The 23,896-nt window shown below is 42.7% G+C and overlaps 1 protein-coding gene across 2 annotated transcripts in view; it reads right to left on the bottom strand.

Moving 5' to 3' along the window:
• ASTN1 (astrotactin 1) overlaps positions 1 to 23,896 on the bottom strand; it is a 285,725-nt gene that overhangs the window by 184,634 nt on the left and 77,195 nt on the right. For both annotated transcript variants that reach the window (XM_036344655.1, XM_036344656.1), the window contains exon 2: positions 260 to 447. In XM_036344655.1, the coding sequence (XP_036200548.1) occupies positions 260 to 447 (188 nt within the window). The remainder of the gene's footprint in view (positions 1 to 259; positions 448 to 23,896) is intronic.

Raw genomic sequence — 23,896 nt, 5'->3', positions numbered from 1 at the left:
TATTGCTGATGGTTTGTGAAAACTCTATGCCTAGGCATGTTCCTACAGAGAACAGCTGAGTAATGGTGCTGTGGAAATAATTGCAACTTTTACTGACACCACAGGTGGATTGCTTTCCCATAAATGGAAAATTATTCATTAACATGATCAGTGATCATTATTGCATTGGGTCTTACAGAGCTGTGTGTTGGCACCAAGACTCTTAATGTCAAGGTAATGTAAGCCATGGCCTGAGAGATGAAGGCCATGCTGCTCTTACCATGACCGAGATGTGCAGGATCCTCAGCTCCTCCTCTGCTGACTCGTGCTGGGGTTCTTCGGTTGGGTCTTGTCCAGGAAGGGTTGGGGCACCATCTTGGTGATGGATATGAAAAAGCAAAGTGCCATTCTCCAGCCACTGCTGCCTCCAGCGCACCAGAGGGATGTCCTCTGTGTTCCCTGAGATCTCTAGAGGACAAACAGCAAAGGCACAGATCAGAATTCCAGCTGTACCAGATCAAATCTTCTTACTCATCTTCTTCATAGACACTGGTACCGATTAGCCAGCATCAGAGGAAGACAACATAGGGTTCCAACTACAGTTAGGTCAGACTTACTGCTGCTCCAAATCTCAAGGAGTGGAAGAGACCCTGAGAAGAAAATTATCCCCCATCGGTCTTAGCACCATAATCTAGCGAGATAGCCTCTCACACATTGAGAAAAAGACCAGGTAAAAATTCAAGTTCTTCCCGCTATTTCTATGATCAATAGCATCCTTTACCCAGCACAATTTTAATACCCTGATAGCTCCCCCTGGGGTAAATGCAAGGTTGCTTTCCTCTTGTAAATTTGTGGAAGTGTGAGTTCCCTAGCAATTGCTCCTAGATACCAGCGAATCTACCATGGAGAGAGTTGGTAATTACCATGCAGAGAACTGGTACTTATGAAACATCCTGGGAGATTACTGCAGAAACAACTGGGCTGACAGGTTATTTCTAAAACCATAATCATTTTCTGCAGAGTCCACTGGAGATGTCTGATACTGGTGTGGCAGATAAAATAATGTTTTGATTCCCTTTAAATTTTCTCTTCACATTTTCAGAGCAGAGATGGTGTACAGGGAGAGGGTGGTGCAGAAGTGGGTCCTTAGCACAGGCACAAGACATTCCTAAGAGCAGACATTCACCTGCCCTCAGGGCAGTAGATTGAGGCACTGGTCTATCACCAACAAATGAATTATAAAACTCCAAACATGCACCTCATACCATAGGTGCTAAGCTCCTGCTGCAGAGGTCACTGTGATATGACCCTCTTACTAATATTCCTAAGCAACACCAGGTCAAAGCTTTGAGACGTTCCACAACAGAGACCTGATCAACCCAGTCCCTCCTGAACTTCATTGGCCCCAGACCGTTTCTTCTTTACTAACTATTACCACCAGGGAACTAACCTTCTGCTGAACACACTTGGGCAAAGCTCTGCTTTCTAAAACTTCATTTTTGTAAGGTATGGCTTCTCCCAAAATTTACCACCTTTGACCAAAAAACTAATTCCATAGACAGAAAAAAAATTTAATAAAACACATTCAGAAGAATATGCTTATCAAGTACAACGACCATAAAGAGGAAAGCAATTTTAAATATTTATGGAGTTTATAAATACCTTTCACTATTTGTACGAGGACACAAATAATGTTCTGATTTATTTACTTATATATTTATTCACTTATTTAACAGACACACACTGGCCATATATTAAGCATCAGACCCTATTCTGGGCACTAAGACATGAATCCCCATGAGACCCTTGACAAGTTCTCTAAACCTGGGGTTGCCAACCTTTCCGACCTCGTGGGCCATCGGTTGGTGACCGCTGCTCTAAAGTAACCTATGGTGAGTGAGCGTGGGTTAAGTGCTACAATACATGCATGGCAGCATTCTGTGGGAACGTAGGAGGAGGCAAGACTCATCTTGCCTGGGTAGAGGGGTGAAGGAGAGAGGAAAGTAGCCTTCTTTTCAGAAGATAATACTGGTTTGGGCCTGGAAGTATGGGAGATTTCCCTTTAACAGGCAGGTAAGTGGGGAGAAGGCATTCAGACCCTGATAAGAGAATGAGGAGGAGGAAGAAGAATGTGAGCCATTCCTCTCAGGGTAGGTAAATGACAAGAATCTTTATGAGGCACAGGTCATGGCTAGTATCTAGAAGACACTGATATGATCGCCTATCTCACACCACAGACAAGGGCACAGAGTAACGGTGGGATGTGACGGAGGACCAGCAAGCAGTAAAGACTTAGCCCTTCTTCCCTGATCGCCTACGGCCGTGGTCGGCAAATCGCAGCTCGCAAGCCACATGCGGCTCTTTGGCCCCTTCAGTGTGGCTCTTCCACAAAATAGCACGTGTGGGCGTGCACACACAGTACGATTAAAACTTTGTGGCCCATGCGCAGAAGTCAGTATTTTGTGGAAGAGCCACACCGAAGGGGCCAAAGAGCCACGTGTGGCTCGCAAGCCGCGGTTTGCCGAGCCGCAGTTTGCCGACCACTGGCCTAGGGGACTCAGTTACCCCGATGGGTGCTGGACTGACAGGCTGTCCATGCTCTGGGATGTGCCTGGCATAGCATCCAGCAAGCTGCAGTGGGCAGAGGGTGTGAGAATGGATGACTCCCTGCATCCCCGTCTTGTGCCTCAGACACAGCCCCATTTGTGGGTGAGGCAGGGACTCAGGTTTCCCGATTCACCTTTCCTCTAAGGAGGTTTTCCGATTCCCAGGTGAATAGAAACCCTTGGGCGTGCCTCCTGCTTAGACTAGTAGAAACCCCTCCAGTCACAAACCCTACTAGGTGGCACTTACCCTCACCCATCAAGCCTTCACACCCAAGCACTGGGAAGATTCCTCCAGGGAAACACACCCTCCTCCCCTAAGTCCCTTTCCTGTTATTGTTGCAGAAACCAAACTCAGTCTCCTTCTCACTATAGACATAAGTCACCAGCAGCAATGGTTCCTAATGGAGCACCTAGTGGTATAACTGAATCACCCAGCACAACACACACCCAGCCTCCAGCCCGCACCTGGGATTTATTCCATACACGCTGGTGTCTCTTCAACCCTTCCTGTACCCATTCGGAGGGAAGCTAGCCTCTCATTGGTTTAAGCCAGTGATGGCGAACCTTTTGAGCTCGGCGTGTCAGCATTTTGAAAAACCCTAACTTAACTCTGATGCCGTGTCACATATAGAAATTTTTTGATATTTGCAACCATAGTAAAACAAAGACTTATATTTTTGATAATTTATATATTTAAATGCCATTTAACAAAGAAAAATCAACCAAAAAAAATGAGTTTGCGTGTCATAGGTTTGCCATCACTGCTCTAAGCAGTGATTCTCAAACTTCTGGCCCTTTAAATACAGTTCCTCATGTTGTGACCCAACCGTAAAAATATTTTCGTTGCTACTTCATAACTGTAATGTTGCTACTGTTAATATCTGATATGCAGGATGGTCTTAGGCGACCCCTGTGAAAGGGTCGTTCGACCGCCAAAGGGGTCGCAACACACAGGTTGAGAACCGCTGCCTAAAGCACTTAACAAACTGGATTTTTATTTCCCAGATCTTCATCAAGTGGGTCAAGCTTATTACCTCTGTTTTAACTGTGGAAGCAAAGACAATTCAATACCCAGACCAAGGTCACTGGGCATGACACAACAGGGAATGAAACAGATGAACTTCTGTCATTCCCCTCCACCCCCAGCACACACACTGTACTACCTCACCTTTGAACATGCACAGAGCAAGGACGCACTTGAGGAGAAAGTCCGAGTGGTCTTTCAGAAGTTTTTGTGCTACAGGACTTTAATTTATTACACAAGGAGTTAGTATTCCATGAATTCATTTAAAATTGAGATATAATTCACATACCCAGAAATTCACCCTTTCCAAATATGCAATCTAGTGGTTTTTAGTGTATTCGCAAAGCTTTGCAACCATCATCCCTCTGATTCCACAACATTTTCATCAGCCCAAAAAGAAGCCCCATATTCATTGGCCATCTAAGACTTTTTTGAGAAGGAAGGTATTCTGCTGCAGGGTTCTAGGAGGGATGGTACCAAGGAAAGAACAGGTGCAGGGAGGGCACTGACAAATGCCCACACGGGAAGGTGAGCGGAGAGCATTTCTGGCCTTGGCACCAGGCCAGTCCTCTGAACCTCTGTAGGTCTTTCACACCCCTCCTTATGGACGGCGATTTTCCCAGACCAGACTCATCATAGAGGACAAAGATTAAAGGAAGGAGAATGCCACGTCTGCCAGAGAGGGCACTGTCATATTTTAGACTCAAGATAATTAAGGAATGATGGCTTCTTCCTCAGCTTTTTTCCCTTTCTTGGCAGGACTTGACATGGAAGAGTTAAAATGCTAAACCTGGAATTATTTACTTATGCTATAGTAGCCCTGGTTCAACCAATGAAAAAAACACATGGGGCACAATAAATGTCTTGTGAATTTCATTGTCGATGGGCTGAGGTGGAGCCTAGAACATCAATGCAGTCACATTGGACTGGATGTCAGCAGAATACCTCAAGAAGAGGAAATGCTCCCAAATTGTTTCGCCAATGCAAGGCTGTCCCAAGACTTCTAAGGAGCAAACAGGGATGGTAATAAAATAGTTACTCTAGTCCAAGGCCCCTTGTGCACTGCACCTGAGGCTCAGACAGGGCCTTTTCTATAATGTACTGAATAAAACAAGTGCCAACAGGAGCCCACACAAGCATCTCATGCTATCACAGATGACATGAGCCATCATCACACTTGGAGCTGAGATCTCTGAAAGGATAGACTGTCCTTTCAGCGTGTCTATTCTTTCATTCCACAGCCCTCACATCCTAAGTACCTCCCAAAATTCTGGAATTAACTGGAATACACAGTTATTCCTGGACACAACAAATATTTTTGGAGCATACCATTTTTGCCAGTCAGTCAACTGTGTGACATGGTCCTTACTTTCAAGGAGCTTTTGGTCTAGTAAGAAATTGAAGACATGGCCATAAGTAAGTCCTCTAAACAGTAATAGCAGTGCTGAGTGAGAGGGTAGAAATTGGCTGGGCAAAAACCCAGGGGAAGAGGTAAAATGTTGGGAGGTGATTGCCGATGAAGGGAATGGTGTGTGCAAAGGAACAGCAAAACAATGTGTGTTTGCAAAACTGAGGCAGGTCCGGTGATGCTGCAGGATGGAGGATATGCAGAGATTAGTGGAGGACTGGGGCTAAAAAACAATGCAGATTAGTGTCAATTGTGAAAGTTGTGAATGCCAGTTTAAGGAGTTAGGAGCTAATAGAAAATCATACACAGTTTTATTAAGCAGAGGAGAAAATAAAGCCATGATTAAGAAAGACCTATAAAGAGAGTAGCAAACAGACTAGATTTAATCAATCTCACTCTGTGACTTTGATCCTAGAATCTACAGTGATCCAAATACTCAACCAGAGCTCAGGAGACCCAAGTCTGGAATAACCTTCAAACTCAAAACTAGCTTTGAGTTTTCTCATCTGTATAAGGAGGAGCTGTATAGATGAATGTCAAAATCTTGGTAAAACTCTGTCCACCCACGATTCTAAGTGCTAAAAGGTGTGCTTCACAGGACCACCTAAAAAGGCAATGACTTCAATGTCACAGACAATGTCAAATCATCTCTCAGGTCTATAGTACTCCACTTCTCCTTTCCCTCTGAGCATAGGGTGGACCGGTCTGGGATGATTTGATCAGAGCCTTTAAGAACCAGGCCCATCTTCAGACTGGATCTCAGGCTGGAGAGAAAGGTTCTTATCACACTGGCACAGACATGTGGCTTCTAAAGCAGAAACCCTGGAGCTTCTACATGCAACAAAGAATGTGGGTGATAGCAACTTGGTCAGGGAGAGTCACTCTAGAGCAACGTTGCCAATCGGTGGTCCGAGGACCACTGGTGGTCCGTGAGGTCTGAAAGGTTGGCAACCGCTGGTTTAAGGAAGCCTTTGGAACAGCGGTCGCCAACCAGTGGTCTGTGGATCACTGGCGTTCCGTGAGGTCCGAAAGGTTGACGACCGCTACTCTGGAGAATAACCTGGGATGAAGAAAGGCAGCAGGAAAGAGGGTAAGACAAAATCACATTAAAATCAGCCTCAGTCTGTGAGCTTGCAGCATTGTCCTTTAGTGGGATTAGGTCAGGACACCCAAAACTTGCTCCAAAAATTCCTTCTCTAGGAATTACACCTTCCTCATGACTTGCATTAGTCATTTCCTCACTCTCAGAATCCCTGAACTGAGCTTCTAAGACAGTAATCATCATGTTTCAGGATCAAAATTTTTTCAAAAGGTAACTTCAGAAACGACCAGATCCATGGTAATGTCTTTTTCAAAGAAATGGACAATTTAAAGTCCAATGTGGATTGGAATTGGGGAAATTCTAAAAGATCCTTTTAATTCACTGAATGACTCAGTTTAGAGCAATACTGGCATTTAGGCCATTTTCCCTCCTGAGTTCCAAGCTGGATCCCATGGAGGAGCCATGAGGTGGCTCCAGTGACCAGGTCAAGCCAGGAAGAACTATTGACATGTCAATTATTTGCCTCATGTTGAGCGAAACTGCAGTCTTTCAGGGTTGAGGGTGACACCTGATGGACATTACTCTTACAAACCTTGCTTAGATCAAGATCTTCAAACCTAATGTTAATCTAAAAAAACTTCCTCCAGCTAAATCTAGTCTAGCTTCTAAGAGAATTCCCCAGAGTTAGAAAAGAACTGGATGAATTGAAAGACAAATAAAATGTACTACCACAAAACTGCCTGCTGTTAGAGGAAGGAAGGAGTGTCCATGGGTTATTAGTTTTACATGGTTGTTTTTCAATTCTATTAAGTACAGTATTGTGAATGGCCTCATATTCTTTATGAAAGAACTAGAGGCCTGGTGCACGGATTCATGCACTGGTGGAGTCCCTCGGCTTGGCCTGCACCCTCTCACAATCCAGGACCCCTCGGAGGATGTCGGACTGCTGGTTTCAGCTCGACTCCGGCAGACCTGCCGAGGGACCCCACCAGTGCACGAATCCATGCACCAGGCCTGTGGTATGCATATAAGATCTTTGGTTAATCTCTTCCCGCCCTCCACCTGCTCCTCTATCCTCTGAGATTCATCAGTCTGTTCCATGTTTCCATGCCTGTGCATTGAGTGTCTGCCCCCTGGTGGTCAGTGCGCTTCATAGCTACCAGTCGAACCGTGGAACAGTCACTTAGGCTTTTATATATATAGATTACAAGGGAAAGGGAACATCTCTAAAAATAGAACATAGCAACCTCCCACCCTGTGCTATCTCAGCTACCATTCTGAGGTTCTTCATGATGACAAGCAAGCTCAGGGATTTAGTGATAAAGCCAACTGTCCAAAACTAAGAATAACAAATGGGCCTTTTGCATCAGGGACTATAATTAAGGTTACCAAAGGTAGGCCTTTGATTGAATTATCCCTTTTACTCAATTCTTTTTTTACTTTCCTTTTTCCCCAACTCTAATTTCAGAGTTTGAAAGATATTGATGGTAGGTCTACTTTCCCACATGGCTTTATTATGGTCTTCCAACTGAAACTATTAACAGTGGCATTAACTTTCAACACCTTTGTAAGAAAATAACCTGCTTAAGTCAGGGGTTAATAACAGCAGAGGATCACTAATTATCCTGCAAATCTTTACCCTGGTATCAAACGTGACCCAAGCCTTTAATGTCTCTGGAACGGCAGCCTCTAAAGACCCCAACTTGTTCCATAAACATAATGACAGCAGCGCATTAGTGTCCTGGCCATCTGTGAAGAAAGATGAAGAACAAATGAAAATCAGACAAAGTAGAAGGATGCAGAGAGAAAGGACAAAGTCAAAAGAAGTGAGGCAACAATGTGCTTTGGGCTGAACTTGCTGGGTATTCACACCTTTCACCACAGGGACCATCTGGTATGGAGTGCTGAGGTGACACAATCCTACTGCCAGAGTGAGAGCCACATAAAATGATTCAAGCAGCACAGATGCCAGGGACACGAAGGCCTGTCTGAAGTTTGTGCCTATATAGACCCGGCTAAGTGAACAACAAAATGGGAGACAGCATAGCCATGAAGTCCTTTTGTGCAGATGCTCAGGATACAACTAAAAAAGGAACTCTCATTGTGGTTCCTCTATTAAACTCAGTGCCTGCTGCTGCTTATCATCTAATTCTTGCTCCTCTACCTCCAAATAGGCTTGTGCAAGGGCTGCTGGACTATGTGGGCAAAAGCTTAATAGTAAAATGGCTCCAAACTTCAAGAACCTCTCACCCAACAGATAGATGCCCAGGCAGCTCCTTTCTCAAGTACTTAGAACCTTTCAGACATGATGAGATTTGGAATGAAACTTCCCACTTGTGACCAGGAGAAAAACAATTAAATTCCTATTTCCCTGCTCAGTGACATTTGCTCCCTATGGAAAGAGCCTTAAAGCAGTAATGACCCAGTGATGAGAAAGGGAATGGCAGGTGGAGAGGAGCCCTTGAACGGGAATCTGGGGAGATGAGGCTCTGCAATCTCTCTGGAGCTCATTTTTCTGATCTTCAAATGATTGCACTAGAAGGTCTGTAGGGACTCCCCAGCTCTAACCATGGTACTCAATGATACAAAACCACACACGACAGTCAGCTCTAGTCAGACACCCAAATCTGGTTCAGGCCGAGTATATTTCTGCCAACTGGATAAAAGTCTCTGTGGAAGTTTTTCAAATCCAACTTTCTTCTTGGAGTTTGTAAAGCTTCTAGCTCAGCCCAGCCTATCCATTTCAGGGTAAAAATTGGCTATATTGAAATTTATGACAGTGACTTATGGAAACCGCATCAGTGGTCCCCAAGAAGAATCATCCACATAGAGATGCCTCTAAATAATTTCCAATGAATTATTTACCTGTGATCAATTATGTTTATGTAAACAAGGATAATCTAGATTTAAAACACACACACAAAAAAAAACAACTTCACCTGATCTTTCTGCAACCCCATCAAGATCCCTTTATAGAGCTGTCCTCTACAATTCAAAAATTACCACCCACCACTTCTATTTTTCCCAAAGAGGTTGAAGGTGGGCTAAAATGAACCAAAAATGAGAGCAGGAGTGGTGTGAGAGACAGAAGTAAGGACCCTCAATGGTCCATAGCAGGTTTTCTCCGAGGCAGGTGTGGGCAGGCGCTGTAGAACACAGAGGATGGCTTTTGAAATCAGGCTCATGAAAGCAGTGAAGCTTTCTATGGATGCTGCTGGAAGTAGGTCACCGCGCTACTCTCTGCCAGCATGAATAGCAATCAAGCAACTCCGTGAACATTCTATTTACCTAGCCATGGAGATGAAAACATTCCCGTGGGGGGGAGTGCAGCCAAAAGTTTCTGACACAACCGGGGAGATGAGGAGGCATTCAAATGGCTTATGATTTCATCCAAAATGGTTTGCTTCTTCCTACCACAATGGTTCTCTGGATCTTTTCAAAGCTCTGCAAAGAGTTTATCCACATGATTCTCATTAAAGTCTTGTTTGAAAAGGGGGTGAGGGGAAGCCTAAAGCTCTTTGAAAAAAGGTAGGGTTATCTGAGTCACAGATGTATTGATAAGAAAAAATTTAAATATGCCTAGTTCTATTCTCCACTGCCACCAATTGACCTTTGTAAATTGAGCTAACAGCACCCATTTAACAAAATCTGACATCAAGTTAGATGTGTAATAATATTTAAACTCTGTAATGTTAAAATATGTATTTACAGATCATATCATACATTGTAATGAGAATAAGTCCTTTTGAAGCCTGCGCTTTCATGATTGGAATTCTAATTTGAGGTTTACACATCCTTGGGGGCCACGTCCTTGCAGTGTGGCACTGGAAGCAATAGGAATACCTGGGTTTGGAAATCTGGGGCCCTCGATGCAGGAAGGTTGGAAAGAAACTGCCTACCAGACCCAGGAGAACTCTGTTCCTCCTGAGTCCTCTTTCTCGGCCTCCAGGCTTTCATTGCCAAAGAGTTTAGTATTTGCTCTAATTCTTGATCCTTAACTATTCCATGAGATCTCCTCTATGGCTCTCACTTTATAAAATGGATGGAAAATGAAACTGATAATGACAAAATATCACCTGAACATGACTTACAGGAGAGAATAGGCCATCACCTGTCTTGATTTATCTCCATTTCTAATTACTTCTCATCTAATTGTATTTTGGTTATCATCTATGATTCAACTCAACAAGTAATGATGTACCTTTTATTCACTGGCTCTGTTAAGAAGCCCTTTCAACATTCATGAGCTAACTCAGTCCTCTACAACCCTTTAATGTGGGTATTTATATCTCCATTTCATTGATGGGGAGTTCCAGAAAAGTCAACATACTTGAAGAAGTTCACTGGTTAGTGGGAAAATTAGAGGAGAAAAATCCTAGGGCTCCTGGCTTTAAGGCCTTTGTTCCTTTCCACTATTTTAATGTACATTCTCTTGCTTTGCAATTCTCAACCCCAGAATAATACAGCTAAATTGCTTGGCATTATCTGGCATATAATGAACACCAATCCACATCAATATCATCATCCATCAATACTGTATTTGCTATTGTCACAATTAGCATCATTCATATACATTCTAAAATTGTGCAATAATCTTGACAAAGTTAAATAAATAGTACTTTTAAATGACTCCAGCTGCTTAAGATTATCTTCAAAAATCCAGGAACCTAAATCCAGGAATCCACCCATTTATAGTGAGAAACCTGGTCCAAGTTGTGCTAGCACATTTCTTTAATGTTCCTGAGCAAACTTATACTCTTTGGGTATCTCTGATAAAACTCCATTTACATTCTTTGCTTTAAGACTCAGCCACAAGACTTTCATGGAGGGATGCCAGGCTCTCCATGCCCATTCAAGGCTGGCACACAAGGCCAGTCCAGTGAGCTTAGCAAGATGTTCAAGAATTAAGATGGGCAGGTCCTCCCAAGGGGATGTGGGAGTTGTGACTGAAGTCAAGGAAGAGGAAAGGAGCAAAAATGAAGGTGGTGTTAAAATAACAGGTGAACTTCCTTCAGTGGTAAACTGAGACCTTTCTTGCAGAGTAGGCTGTGTAAATGCTTGTTATCATTGTCAAAAAGAAGAAACAACCGGAACTACAGGATATCTGGGGGACCTCAAGAAAGAGATTCACCCTAAGGAGAGGGATTGCAAATAAAATTTGATGGTGAGTCCATGGCTTAGCTCCTGGCCTCGGGAAGCTTTTAAGAGTTCAATCTGAGATTCCTTATGAAAAGTTCCAGTAAAGCAGTCTTAAAAAGAGGTTATATGGTCAATCACTATCCTTGCTGCCTTTATGTTAATAACCAGGCCAAGATTAATTTTAAAAAAATTAGTTTTACTGTGATTATCTTTGATTTAAAAATTGGGGTGATTGTAGAGAAAGAAAACTATGCGCCTCTGTAGATAATACATTCTAGACCTGTTCATTGTCCTTGAGGTTTTGTTATATATCTGTAAAATGGACAGGATCCTGAATTCTTCTAGTTTCCTCAAATATCTAGCTACGTTATGACTCTCCAAACTAATGTTTCCAATTTTCTCCCATCCTTCTGATTTGGAATCACTAACAACAAAGAATGCTCTTAAATCTTGTAATGGACCATACCAAATCCTCACTAACCAAATGGTAACCAAATATCAGGAACTTGAACCTTGGGTCTACATCTCCCGATCAGAAAGGGCTCCTCAGAACTCAAGGAACTGCACACAGCTGAGGAACTCAAAATCAAAAGGATGAGGAAGACAAGTAGCAGACATTGATGTAGAATGTATCCACCCACAATGTCCGATCAAGACCTCATACTTTAAACATGAAATCCTTTATTCTTCTCTTTTTTCTCTTACTCTAGCATTGGCCTGGAAATATAAGGCCACTGTCCACATTTCCCGGGCCATTGTTAAGGAAGGTAAACTTTCAGGCTGATGGATTTGTCATCCAAGACTCAGATCTATCCATAATGCTAAAGACCTTCTGGCCCTCCCTGTTAACAATTTCTTTCCTCTTTCCAATGTCCCACAAACTACAATCAACCCACTCAGAAATATTCTACAAAGTTTAACTTTCACGGCCAAAACATCCAGTGACTTTTTTTTATCTTTCTCTGATTATAACTCTACCTGCTTAAATAGGCACCAATACCTATATAAATCTTAATACATATGCACTCTCTTGTGCTCATAATTTCCTACGTCAGTTCTGCCCCCAATCACAAAATGATCTCACCTGCAGCACCCATCTTTGCAAGGTATTTACATCAACTCTTTATTCCAGGCTAAGAGATTGACTTGCCGAATGTGCTAAAAACCTAAATGACCCATGGTCTGAATGTCAAGTGCAAAGATCCCTGTTAATGAATCCATTTATAGTGCCACCTTGATGGGAATGGTTTGTGTTCATATAGGGTTTGTCTGTGGTGGTTATCATTCTGCTTGGGCCTGTAAGTGCCCAGATGGCTGGCACATAACCAGACAATGCCTCTTAGGTTATCTAACTGTGCCCCTAACAGTTCACAAATGAATGAGACGCGTTATTGGTCAAATCCCCTGAATTTACATCATCAAGTTAGAAAGGACTCACCAGGAGGTTTTCATGATCCAAGAGTCACTTCTTTTGGCAGGTCCTTACTTCCCTGGTTAGGAGTAAATGTAAATGAGCTATGATCAAGAACCTCCCCTTAACTCTTGAAAGTATCAGGGAATCTGCTGCTAAAATAAGCCTGCCCAACAAACCTTAGATTCTCTGGCCAAAGTTGTTCTTGATAACAGGCTAGCCCCTGGTTATCTTTTAAATGAGCAAGGTGTTATACTGTAGCCAATACCACCTGCTGTAGCTGATTAACACTTCTGGAGAAGTTGAAACTCAGTTAACATAAGATGACCAAGGAAGTCTTAAAAAAGCCTAAAAATTGGATTGCTGCCTTACTTTTGTTGAGTTCTTTAAATCTTTGGGAAATTAATCCTTTATCAGACGTATCACTGGCAAATATGTTCTCCCATGCAGTAGAATGCCTTTACATTTGGAGATGTATCAGCAAACATACTGCTACGAGAGATATCTGAGATTTTGCTGCCTATGGTTTCTTCTAAGACAGTGGTTTTCAACCTTGGCTGCACATTAGAATCACCTGGGAATCTTTTTAAAATCCTGATTTCTGGGCCTCATCCTCGGGAAATTCTGTTTCTTTGTTACTAATGTTGTGGCCTTACCCCATAACAAAGAAACAGAATTTCCGGAGGATGAGGCCCAGTTATCAGGATTTTAAAAAGATTCCCAGGTGATTCTAATGTGCAGTCAAGGTTGAGAACCATTGTTCTAGGATTTTTATGGTTTCACAACTTACATTTAAGCCTTTTATCCATTTTTAGTTTATTTTTGTGTATGGTGTAAGTTGGTCGTCTAGTTTCATTTTTTTTTTTGCACGTACTTATCAATTTCCCAACACCATTTATTGAAGAGACTGTCTTTACGCCACTGTATGCTCTTACCTCCTGTGTCAAATGTTAATAGAGCATAATGGCTCAATTAAAAAATAGGCAAAGGACCTAAATAGATATTTCTCCAAAGAGGACATACAGATGGCCAAGAGACATATAAAAAAATGCTCAAAGCCACTAATCATCAGAGAAATGCAAATTAGGTATCACTGCACACCTGCCAGAATGGCTACTGTTAACAAATCAACACTGTTGGTGGGAATGTAGACTGGTGCAGCCACTATGCAAAACTGTATGGAGTTTCCTCAAAAAAATTAAAAATGGAACTGCCAAAAATTAAAAACTGACAGTGATCCCACTTTAAGGAATATATCCTAAGAATCCTGAAACGCTCATCAGAAAGAATATATGCGCCCCTATGTTCAAAGCAGCACTATTTACAATATCTAAGATCTGGAAACAGCCCAAATGCCCATAGAGTGGATGAAAAAGATGTAATATATTTTCACCATGGAATACTATGCAGCTATAAAAAAGAAGGATCTCTTACCCTTTAAGGCAACATGAAGGGACCAGGAGAGTATTATGCTAAGCAAAATAAGCCAATCAGAGAAAGACAAGTATCACATGACCTCACTCATATGTGGAATCTAATGAATAAACTGATGAACAAAATATATCCACAGACATTGAAGCATGCTACAAACTGATGAATTTCAGAGGGAAAGAGAGGCTAGAAAGAAATTAACCAAAGAACTTATATGCATATATGCATAACCCATGGACAGATAATAGTGCGATGAAGGCCTGGGGATGGGGTGGGAGTGGAGTGGAGGGAGTCAATGGGGGGATAAAAGGGGACATCTATAATACTTTCAACAATAAAGATAAAAATTTTTAAGGCTTAAAAGAAGGTACTCTTTTAACAGGGCCTGTCTTTGACTTAGGTGATTTTGATGGATTTGGGTGTTAGGGACCATGGCTTTTAAGTGACTCCAAGCATTGAGAATAATCTTACTTATAATAATCATAGCAATCCCTCCTGGTGAGCTGTACTGTTGACTCCCGATCAATGTGGGTTTGAAATGCACAGGTCCACTTACACTCAAACTTTTTCCAGTTGATCCATTCAGTTCAATCAACCCATGCATTTAAAACCTGCATTTTCAAGGGTCAACTGTTGATTGGGAATCCGCATATGTGGAAGGCCAACTTAAATTATATGAAAATTTTTGACTGCAGGAGTCAGTGCCCTTAATCCCTATGTTGTTCAAGGGTCAACTATATTCTCTCAAAAGCTTTAAAGGCACATCTGCAACCAGTAACCACAAAGCAAATGATCTCTCCCAAGACTAGAATGTCAGACAAGGAACAAAGAGAGTGACCAACTTAAACAATGTGAACCTGAAGTTACAACCTGAATACTATATAGGATCAGCAAAACTGCAAGAACTCCGTAGCAGTGGTTGGGAGTGGTGTTGATGTCATACGTTTTGGTCACCTCTTAGGTCAGAGGTCCTCAAACTTTTTATACAGGGGGCCAGTTCACTGTCCCTCAGACATTCCACACATGCGCACTGCGGGCCCGGGAGGAGTTGGCTGCTAAGCAGGACAGGCAGCGGCGGCAAAAACCCCCGGCTGGCCGGATAAATGTTTTCGGCGGGCCGCATGTGGCCTGCGGGCCGTAGTTTGAGGACCCCTGTCTTAGGTAAACTAAGAGTCTGACCAAAAGGAGGAAAGGATTATAAAAAAGAAAAAAACAGGCCCCAAATGGACTCACTTGTGCTAAGGCCCATGTCAGGAAACAGAGACATAATGCCTAACTCAGTTTCAGGTTCTTCCAAGAATGTAAATGTGAACCAATCTGGAATTACCCAGTCAGTACTGGTGAAATAATCGGCCTTAGAGATCCCACACCTTCCACCAAGCTAAGGTGACCTTGCCTAAAACAATCATTTTTTGCTAGAAAATACTTCCTTGCCCCACCTCCTTCTGCCTATAATTCTTCCATTTTGCACAGCTCCTCAGGGCTCCTTTCTAGCTGCTAAGATGGGATGATGCCTGATTCATGAATCATTAAATAACACCAATTAGATCTTTAAATTTATTCAGTTGAATTTTGTTTTCTGACATCATAAATGCCAAACAGTATTGATTGCACTCAAGTGGAAGCTTGCATTCTCATCTCCATCCTGGAGAACAAGGCTTTCCACTCCATTCCTGCAGACCTGCAAGCTCACCTTGCTGACCATGAGCTTCTTTGCACATACACAACTGGGGAGCCCAAAGCTCGGTGGGCCAGTCAGTTCTCTAAGCTTTCTCTAAATCATTTTCTCCTGCAGATGGGGGAAGGGAGGGGTGTCAAAATATCTGTGTATCAAACCATCATGCTGCACACTTTAAATAGGTACAATTTATTTGTCAATTATTCTTTAACTAGTGGCCAGGTGCATGAAATTTGTGCAAGGGGGAAGGAGGTTCCCTCAGCCCAGCCTGCACCCTCTCCAATCGGGGACCCTTTGGGGAATCTGGGACCGCTGGCTCCTAACTGCTCACCCGCCTGCCTGATCGCCCCTAACAACTTCTGCCTGCCGGCCTGATCGCCCCCAACTGCCCTCCTCTGTCAGCCTGGGTGCCCCCAACTGCCTTCCCCTGCTTACCTGATCTCACCCCAATGACCCTCCCCTGCCAGCTTGATCTTGCCTCCAACTGCCTTCCCCTGCTGGCCTGGTTCCCCCCAACTGCCCTTCCCTGCTGACCTGATCTTGCCCCCAACTACCCTTCTCTGCTGGCCTGATCGCTCCTAACTCCCTCTGCCTTGGCCCCCACCACCATGGCTTTGTCTGGAAGGAAGTCAGATGTCTGGAAGATGGCCAGTTGACCCAGTCTAATTAGCATATTACCCTGTTATTAGTATAAATTATATAGGATAGGATTGCTTAAATTGGGGGGGAGCCTTTTTCAGCTGGAGGAGATGCTCTTGAAAGACAAAAATACATAATCCCTATATCTGGACTGATAGCCAGTCATACCCATTATACTGCCAAACTGGTCCTTATAAAATTAAACCGCTTTCTTACACCTTACACCTTACACCAAACAGCTATTGCCCTTAAAACCCCTCCTCAGCCCCCACCTTAGGTTCTGCCTTCCCAGTTCACCCAGATTAGGTTCTGATTGGTCACTTTCTATGTCAGGGTCAGAAGCTCCGCCTCCTAGGCAGCCATTGGCTCCTCACAGTTCACCCAGATTTGGTTCTGATTGGTCAGTTTCTATGCCAGTCAGTGTCTCCAGGCCTATCTATCTCCAGGCCTGATCAGAGAGGCAGGGCTGATCAGCAGCCCCCACGGAGGCCGGAGAGAAACAGAGATGCGGCTGCTGGCCAGGCCCGGAGAGAAAGAGAGAGGCAAGGTCTGAACAGCTGCCATGGAGGGTACAGATAAGACCCTGCTTCTCTCTCCAGGCCTCTCTTCAGGCCTGATCTGCAGCTCCCTCAGCAGTCAGCGCTGGGTTGCCATGCTCACAGCAGCATCAGTCAGTGCTGGGTCACCACGGCAACCCAGCACTGACTGCAAAATTGACTTCTGGTCAGTCAAGCCTTCGGTCGTTTTGGATGTTACGGACCCTGAGATTTTTATGTATTATAAAACTTTATTATGTAAAGTTGGAAAAAAAGAAAAGGGAGTATAAGTGACTTCTAAAGACTCTTCTCTAAATTCTTTTTAAAAAATCTTCCTATGATCTGTAATTGCCATGCTAGGGGCTGAACCTTAAGTTCCTAAAAAGTGAAGATGAGAAGTGGTAATAATCTTATATATCTTTGTTGTGTTCCTCAGCCTGAGAAAGGAGAGGTGTTTACAAAGACTCAAGGAAGTAAAAAATTCCGTATTATAAATTGCAAAGGCCTTTCTTATCCCCTCTCTTTTCACTCATCAATTCTGTGTGGTAGGTTCCACAGAATTAGAATCAGAAGGCCAGAGGGTAAGTGAAGATGGCAAGGGCTAGAGCAAATGAGACAGAGACAGCGCTAAATCCAGCTTCTCACTCCTAGTACAGTGTTCTTTCTACTACACTGTGCTGTCTACCAAAGCGATACTTATTTATACTGAGAAATCATGAACTACTCTGCTTGTATTTCAGCTTAATGAATTAGATACACAAAAGTTATACAGCAAAAGTAAACACTATCAGGAGTTTGAAGAGTTTCGGCTTCTAGACCCAGGAGTGAAATTGAGTTATTAACCAATTCACACAAGGGTATAACTCACATAGCAATCTGATGTAATTTCTCTGTGACAGGCTCCCCTGGCGGATCAGATCTGTTTTTTTCCCTAGATTCCCATTACCAGTCTGAAGACTTTCTTGACACTGCCTTGGGCCCACTTCTGCAGGTTGACCTGTGTAAATGTTCATTACAAAAGGGATGAAGATGACCTCTAAATGACCCGACAGATATCCCCTAGATATGTAGGTCTAGCCATCCAGTCCCTGCTGAGTGAATGATAATGATTTCAAAGAAATACAAAGATCACTTGATCTTTAAAATATGTTGCTGATCAGCTGGGAATAACATGCAGTGCGGGAACACCTTGATACATTCTTTCAACTTTTCTCTCCCAAATTCTATCTTAATTCTAAAGCCCTTCCTTCTCAACAGCTTCCCCCCACCCCACACACACACAAAATACCCATCCAAGAGCTGGCAGTGAGAAGTGAGAGCCATGCATGCTTCAGGAAGGGTGCATGTTAGAAAGTAGGTGAACTTTCATCACTAGCACGGCCCCTCATGCTTACTTTCTTCTCCGAACCCTTCCTGCTCTTCTATATGGGTCTGAATCTGTGTTCATACACTTCATGAAACAAGGGACGTTTTCCTTTTTCTCATCTGTTTATGAGACTTGCATTCATGCCCTGGACAGACTTAGTGTTCATAACCCGCTGGATGATGTGATGATCAAGCTGAATCTAACAAGAATAAAGTAGGGCAGCCCTAACGGGTTTGGCTCAGTGGATACAGCGTCGGCCTGCGGACTGAAAGGTCTCAGGTTCGATTCCGGTCAAGGGCATGTACCTTGGTTGCGGGCACATCCCCAGTAGGGGGTGTGCAGGAGGCAGCTGATCAATGTTTCTCTCTCATCGATGTTTCTAACTCTCTATCCCTCTCGCTTCCTCTCTGTAAAAAATCAATATATTTAAAAATAAAAGAATAAAGTATGGCAATTGACAGTTATTAATATTACTATTTTTTTCACAATAACTAACTTATATTGAGCATTTACTATGTGGCAGGTAATGGCTAAACATATACATTCTCATTAAGCTATTTGATAGCTGATAAGGTAGGTACTATTGCTATCCCGGACTAGAAAAGTGAGGCAATTTCAGCTTCTTAGGAACCATGTCTTTTTCATTCATGAAGTTTTCAGTATCTTTTTTGTTTTGTTTGTTGCATCTATATTTTCTGATTACACCACACTCTGGGGAAAAAGTTCCATATGAATAATACCTGCTGAGTGAACTAGCACTTCTCTTTAATTTGCCCTAAACTTACCTTCATGGACTTTCAAATAGAGCTTTGAATCCTAGGCGCTGAGTATGTGGTGAACAAAGTCACATAGGCCTAATGTGGTAAATAGAGATCACATTCTCTCTTAGTCTTGGCCTTTGTAACATTCCTATTTCTTACATCCTTATTTGGCTATTGCGTCTACTATGTGTTCTGTCTTCACACAACCACACCCACTTCCTACTGCCCAGTATAGTTACCTTTCTGTGCACGTTCTGTGGGTTCATTAAATGTGCTCCCTAGAGACAGGCTCCTGTCTCGGAAATCTTTATGCCTCAATTTCTCTATCTTTGAAAAAGCGTCATAATACAAACATCTACCTCATAGAGCTTGGTAAAGTGAAAATGCACATGGAAATGCTTCAAAATATGAGAATATGGAGTTGTCGTTATTATTAATGTTAATACAGTCATGAAAGATTAGTCACAAGAATAATCTATTTACATCCTGGTAAAAGAAATAGATATGATTCTACATGGTGCAGAGCTCTACTGTGTTTCCCATGCCTTTCAGCATGACATTGTGCTTCCATTTCATCCAGGACAGCATGTTGGGTTGATGTTTTCAGAGAACGATTTTAATGAATCCTAGGTTATTTTCCTGAATCCTTAATGAGTGACAGGGAGCCTTTTATTTTATAACTAGAGCTCGACCCTCTATCTGGGAGAGCATTCCTTAATGACATAAAAATCAACCTTCTCGCTTCTGTCCTCTAACATAAATTCTAATGATCTTGCAGTTAGCCTCTATTGTCTTGGCTTTTTAGTATATAAAGTTTAGTATTGTCCAAATCATGCATGAGATCTAAAAAGTAGATTCTAAAGGCAGAACCTCCCAAAGCTTTTTGAAAATCTAAGTAGATCCCCTTGATCAATCAACATGTATGGAATATTGATCATTCAGACTGGATTTCCCTTTATAGACTCCCATTGTTACCATGCCCCCCTCGCTCCCACTGTGTCCATCACTTACACTCATGGTAGGTTCAATTAGTGTTGAAGGATTTACAGATCTCATCCATCACCGTCAAGGTTGGTGGTTTGCCCCAGTAAGGGCTCAGCGTCCTTACAAATAGGCATGGTCTGCCAGGTCAGATTGAACTAGCTATTTCAACACCACTTTTCCCATTGTCACCTCTGAAATTCTTCGGGACACATGGATGGATCATACACTGCACCAGCAGTTTAACTAATCTTGTTACCTGGTTTGGGGTATTCTTAGTAGTCATTATTGTTTTAGTACTTAAATTTTAGGAAGAAACATGTTTGTTGAAATTTCATAAATTCATCAGGGAAAACTGAGATAAGTCAGTCTATAAGTTATTTTTATCATTTTTCCCTCTACAATCATGAAAGAATGTGACCGTTTTCTGACTTGTATCATTTCTTTCTATCTAATGGGGATCTCTTACACTTCTAATCATTCCAAAATCTACTTTTTGGTCAATTCATTTCTATTTATTACATATTATTTCACAGGTAGTCATTTAATAATCTATTAGAGTTTTCCAAATCCTTGCTTTTTTAATATTTAAAACATTCTATTAGCACAAACACCTACTTGATAGCTTTTGCTTTCTCTGCTAGAGGTTTCCTCAGTCACTTAAGGGACAATTAATATCCTATTTTGTGTTATCTTCAGTTTTTCACAAAGAGCCAGCAGTGACTTTGGGGGGGGGGGGAAGCTTCTGTTATAAAGATGGCTTTTCTTTCTCTGGGCAAACCTTTCCACCTTAGGTGAGGGATTCCTCAACAGAAACCCTACAACACATCCCCTAACCTCAGTGGAACAAACTAGAAAGCCTATGCTGACTGGTCTCAGAAGTGAGACCAACGGAGGGGAACTCAGCCTTTGCTGATAGTTTGGGGAGGGACAGGAGAAGAAAAGATGTTTTCCGTCTAGAGTTTCTAAGATTTAATAAAGTAGCCTGCCTTGCCTCTTTAATCACCTGTCTAGAAAGCAAGCCTGTCACATTGGCTGGAGTCTAGGTCTATTCAAGAGATTGACTGGAGCAAGACACATTTTTGTCCAATCTAGATAGCTTCGGTTTTACTGGAATTGAGGCAGGCCATAACCTACCAGTGACTCAAGGAAATTGAAGCAATTAAATCTGCATGTGTGTGTGCATATTTGCCATACTGATGATGGATCTGTGTTAATATAAGTCACAGAAGGCTTCTGCAGGACCCATTCATATCTGCTGGAGGTGATGCGACCTCACAGACACACTGCTGCTCCGTGGCACTGACACCAGGAGCCCTGGTTCATGCGACACTGTCTCCTTAACCTCCCCAACTGCTCCCCTCCATCCCAGCTCTGATGTGGGACATCCCCCATGACAGCTCCAACTCCAATTGAATTATTCATAAATGCTGATGGCGACTCAAGTGAAGAAAATGCCAGTTACCGATACCTAGTTAGATATGGAAGGAGCATAATTTGCAGGCACAATTTTGGCATCAGACTGACTACGTTTAAATGTCAACCTCTCTACTTAACACTGGTTTGTCTTGAACTGGTTACTTAAGCCCAATAAGGACTATAACATCTACTTTATAGAGTTCTTGTGAGCAGAAAACAATAAATGTGAAGCTTTTAATACAGTGTCTCATAGTTATGGTCATTTTAGTGATTTCTCCTTTTCTGACCTTGAAAACATTTTAGCTACTAGAAATTAATTTCCAGCCATGCCTCATAGGCTGCTGGGCTACTTCAGGGTGAGGATAGTATTTGGAAGGTTTGTGAAAAGAAAGATAGGCTGTGCCCTGGGTCTATATATCCTAGTGTCCACCCTTTGCTCCTGCTGAAGGAAGCCACCCTTTCACCCACAGCCCTTCCACATGACCCCAGTGTGGGCACCTCACTTATGGGCAGCCTGTCTGTAGACTGGGCCGTGAGCTACCATGTGGCTCAGCACAAGAAGATGAGCTAATCAGATCCTTACTCTTAGGGGTTTGAAACCGGGAATATGAAACCAATCAAGCATATCACAAAGAGACGCAGAGGGAAGTGGCCTAGGGCCACTTCAAGCTGGAGAGATGAGGAAATAGAAAAACCATAAGCCAGCAAAGCTCGAAGGTGGAGGAAATGCCAGGCACAACGATGGGGACTAGCAGGAGCAGCTGAGCAGAGAAGAGGCACACGGATGCAGGGCAGCATAGGGAACACCCCAAAACCCCTGGCCTCTGGAGCCGCAAGAGCTGGCCTGGACCCAGGTCGTCCTGCCTTGAGGCCCAGCAGGAGCACAGCTCCCTTTTCTTCATTCCTGTGAGGTCACTGCCTCCTGCTGACATGTGTGCATTCTGATCAGGCCTCCCATCACTGAGTAACTTGAGTGAATCACCATGCCTGCAACCAAAGAGCCTGCCCACTGAGAGGTGAGCATCCCTCAGAATTGTGAATGCTCAAGAATTCTGACCTCCGGCTCCTCGCTAGTTGCCTTGCTCACGGCACCCAGCACAGGCCTCCTCTGATCGTCTGTCATAGCTTATACAAGAGTCTTTTTTTTTTTAAAATTTCCCAGAACAACAGGTAAATATACACCATTCTTTATTTTTAACATTCAATAATACTCTGCACTAGTTTCAGGTGTACAACATAGTGGTTAGAAAATCATGTAATTTACAGAGTGTTCCTTCAATATTTCCACTATCCACCTGGCCCCATACATAGTCATTACACTATCACCGACTATATGCCCTACATCTCTCTGACATTCTGTAACTACCAATTGGTACTTCTTAATCCCTTCGTCTTTTCCACCCAGTCCCCAACCCTGTCCCCTCTATCACCTGTCAGTCTCTTCTATCTATCTATGAGTCTGCTTCTGTTTTGTTTGTTTATTTTGGTCGTTAGATTCCACATATGGTATATGGCTCTCTCTCTCTGTCTGACTTATTCCTTATGAGAGAAGCCATAAAAGGAAATGTTTGTTTAGACAGTGGAAGAGTACACTGGGCCCTGGCTTCTTCAGAATTTTCACAGTCTAGCCATGGCCCCGAATTCTCTTTGCAATTTACCTTCATCTGCAAAATGGGAGTCACAATAGCACAAATTGCGTCAAGGCACAATATTGCATATGTAAGGTCAGGATATACAGAGGCAGATAATGATGCTGGGTAGCAATGCATTCTTCTTTATTATAAAAGATTTTCCTTTGCCAAACCCACATAACTTAACAGTCAGCAATAATAAGAAAACAAAAAAAGCACTGTACATGACAGCTAAAATCAGAATTTGATAAAATATCCTACTTCTACAGTGATACTATCAAATTAAAAAAAAAAAAAAAGAATTTGAGTAGGAAAAAAACACACACAAAAAACGCCGGGTTTGTTTATTAGTTTTGCTCATAATGCCACCAAATGGACCTCAATCTGAAATGGCTTTTGAAATCAAATTTGCTGTTCTCCAATTCCACAACTTACTCTTTATGCTAATTTGTCTGCACCTGCAGGGACAAAGAACCTGGCAGCATTGAACATGAGATCCAGGAAGAAAAAGCAACACAAAGATTCAGGAAATGAAACCAGGAGTAAATCATATTAGGCGTATAAAGGCTGGACTTTTTCTAAAACAAGGAGAGAGGGGAGCAAATGTCTGAGAGAGTATCCAATTGTAAACATGACAGATGCTTGGAGAAAGGAGCTGGTGTCTTTCCCAGGCCTAGAAGGATGGCAGCCTAGGTGTGGGGGGCAATTAGCAAGGCTAAGTGTTGGGGCCAACCTAGGTCTCTCCCAGCCTACACACCCCTTCCATTATGGGGTTGGGGGGACTAAAAAAATGTCTCAAGAAGTTTATTCTTTCAGGAAGTTAGCTTCTAAGACGGGGAGGGAAA

The sequence above is a fragment of the Myotis myotis genome, unplaced genomic scaffold (assembly GCF_014108235.1).
Source record: "Myotis myotis isolate mMyoMyo1 unplaced genomic scaffold, mMyoMyo1.p scaffold_m19_p_18, whole genome shotgun sequence".
Classification (NCBI taxonomy): domain Eukaryota; kingdom Metazoa; phylum Chordata; class Mammalia; order Chiroptera; family Vespertilionidae; genus Myotis; species Myotis myotis.
Note: the sequence above shows the minus strand (reverse complement) of the source record. Positions and strands in the feature narration are given on the sequence as shown.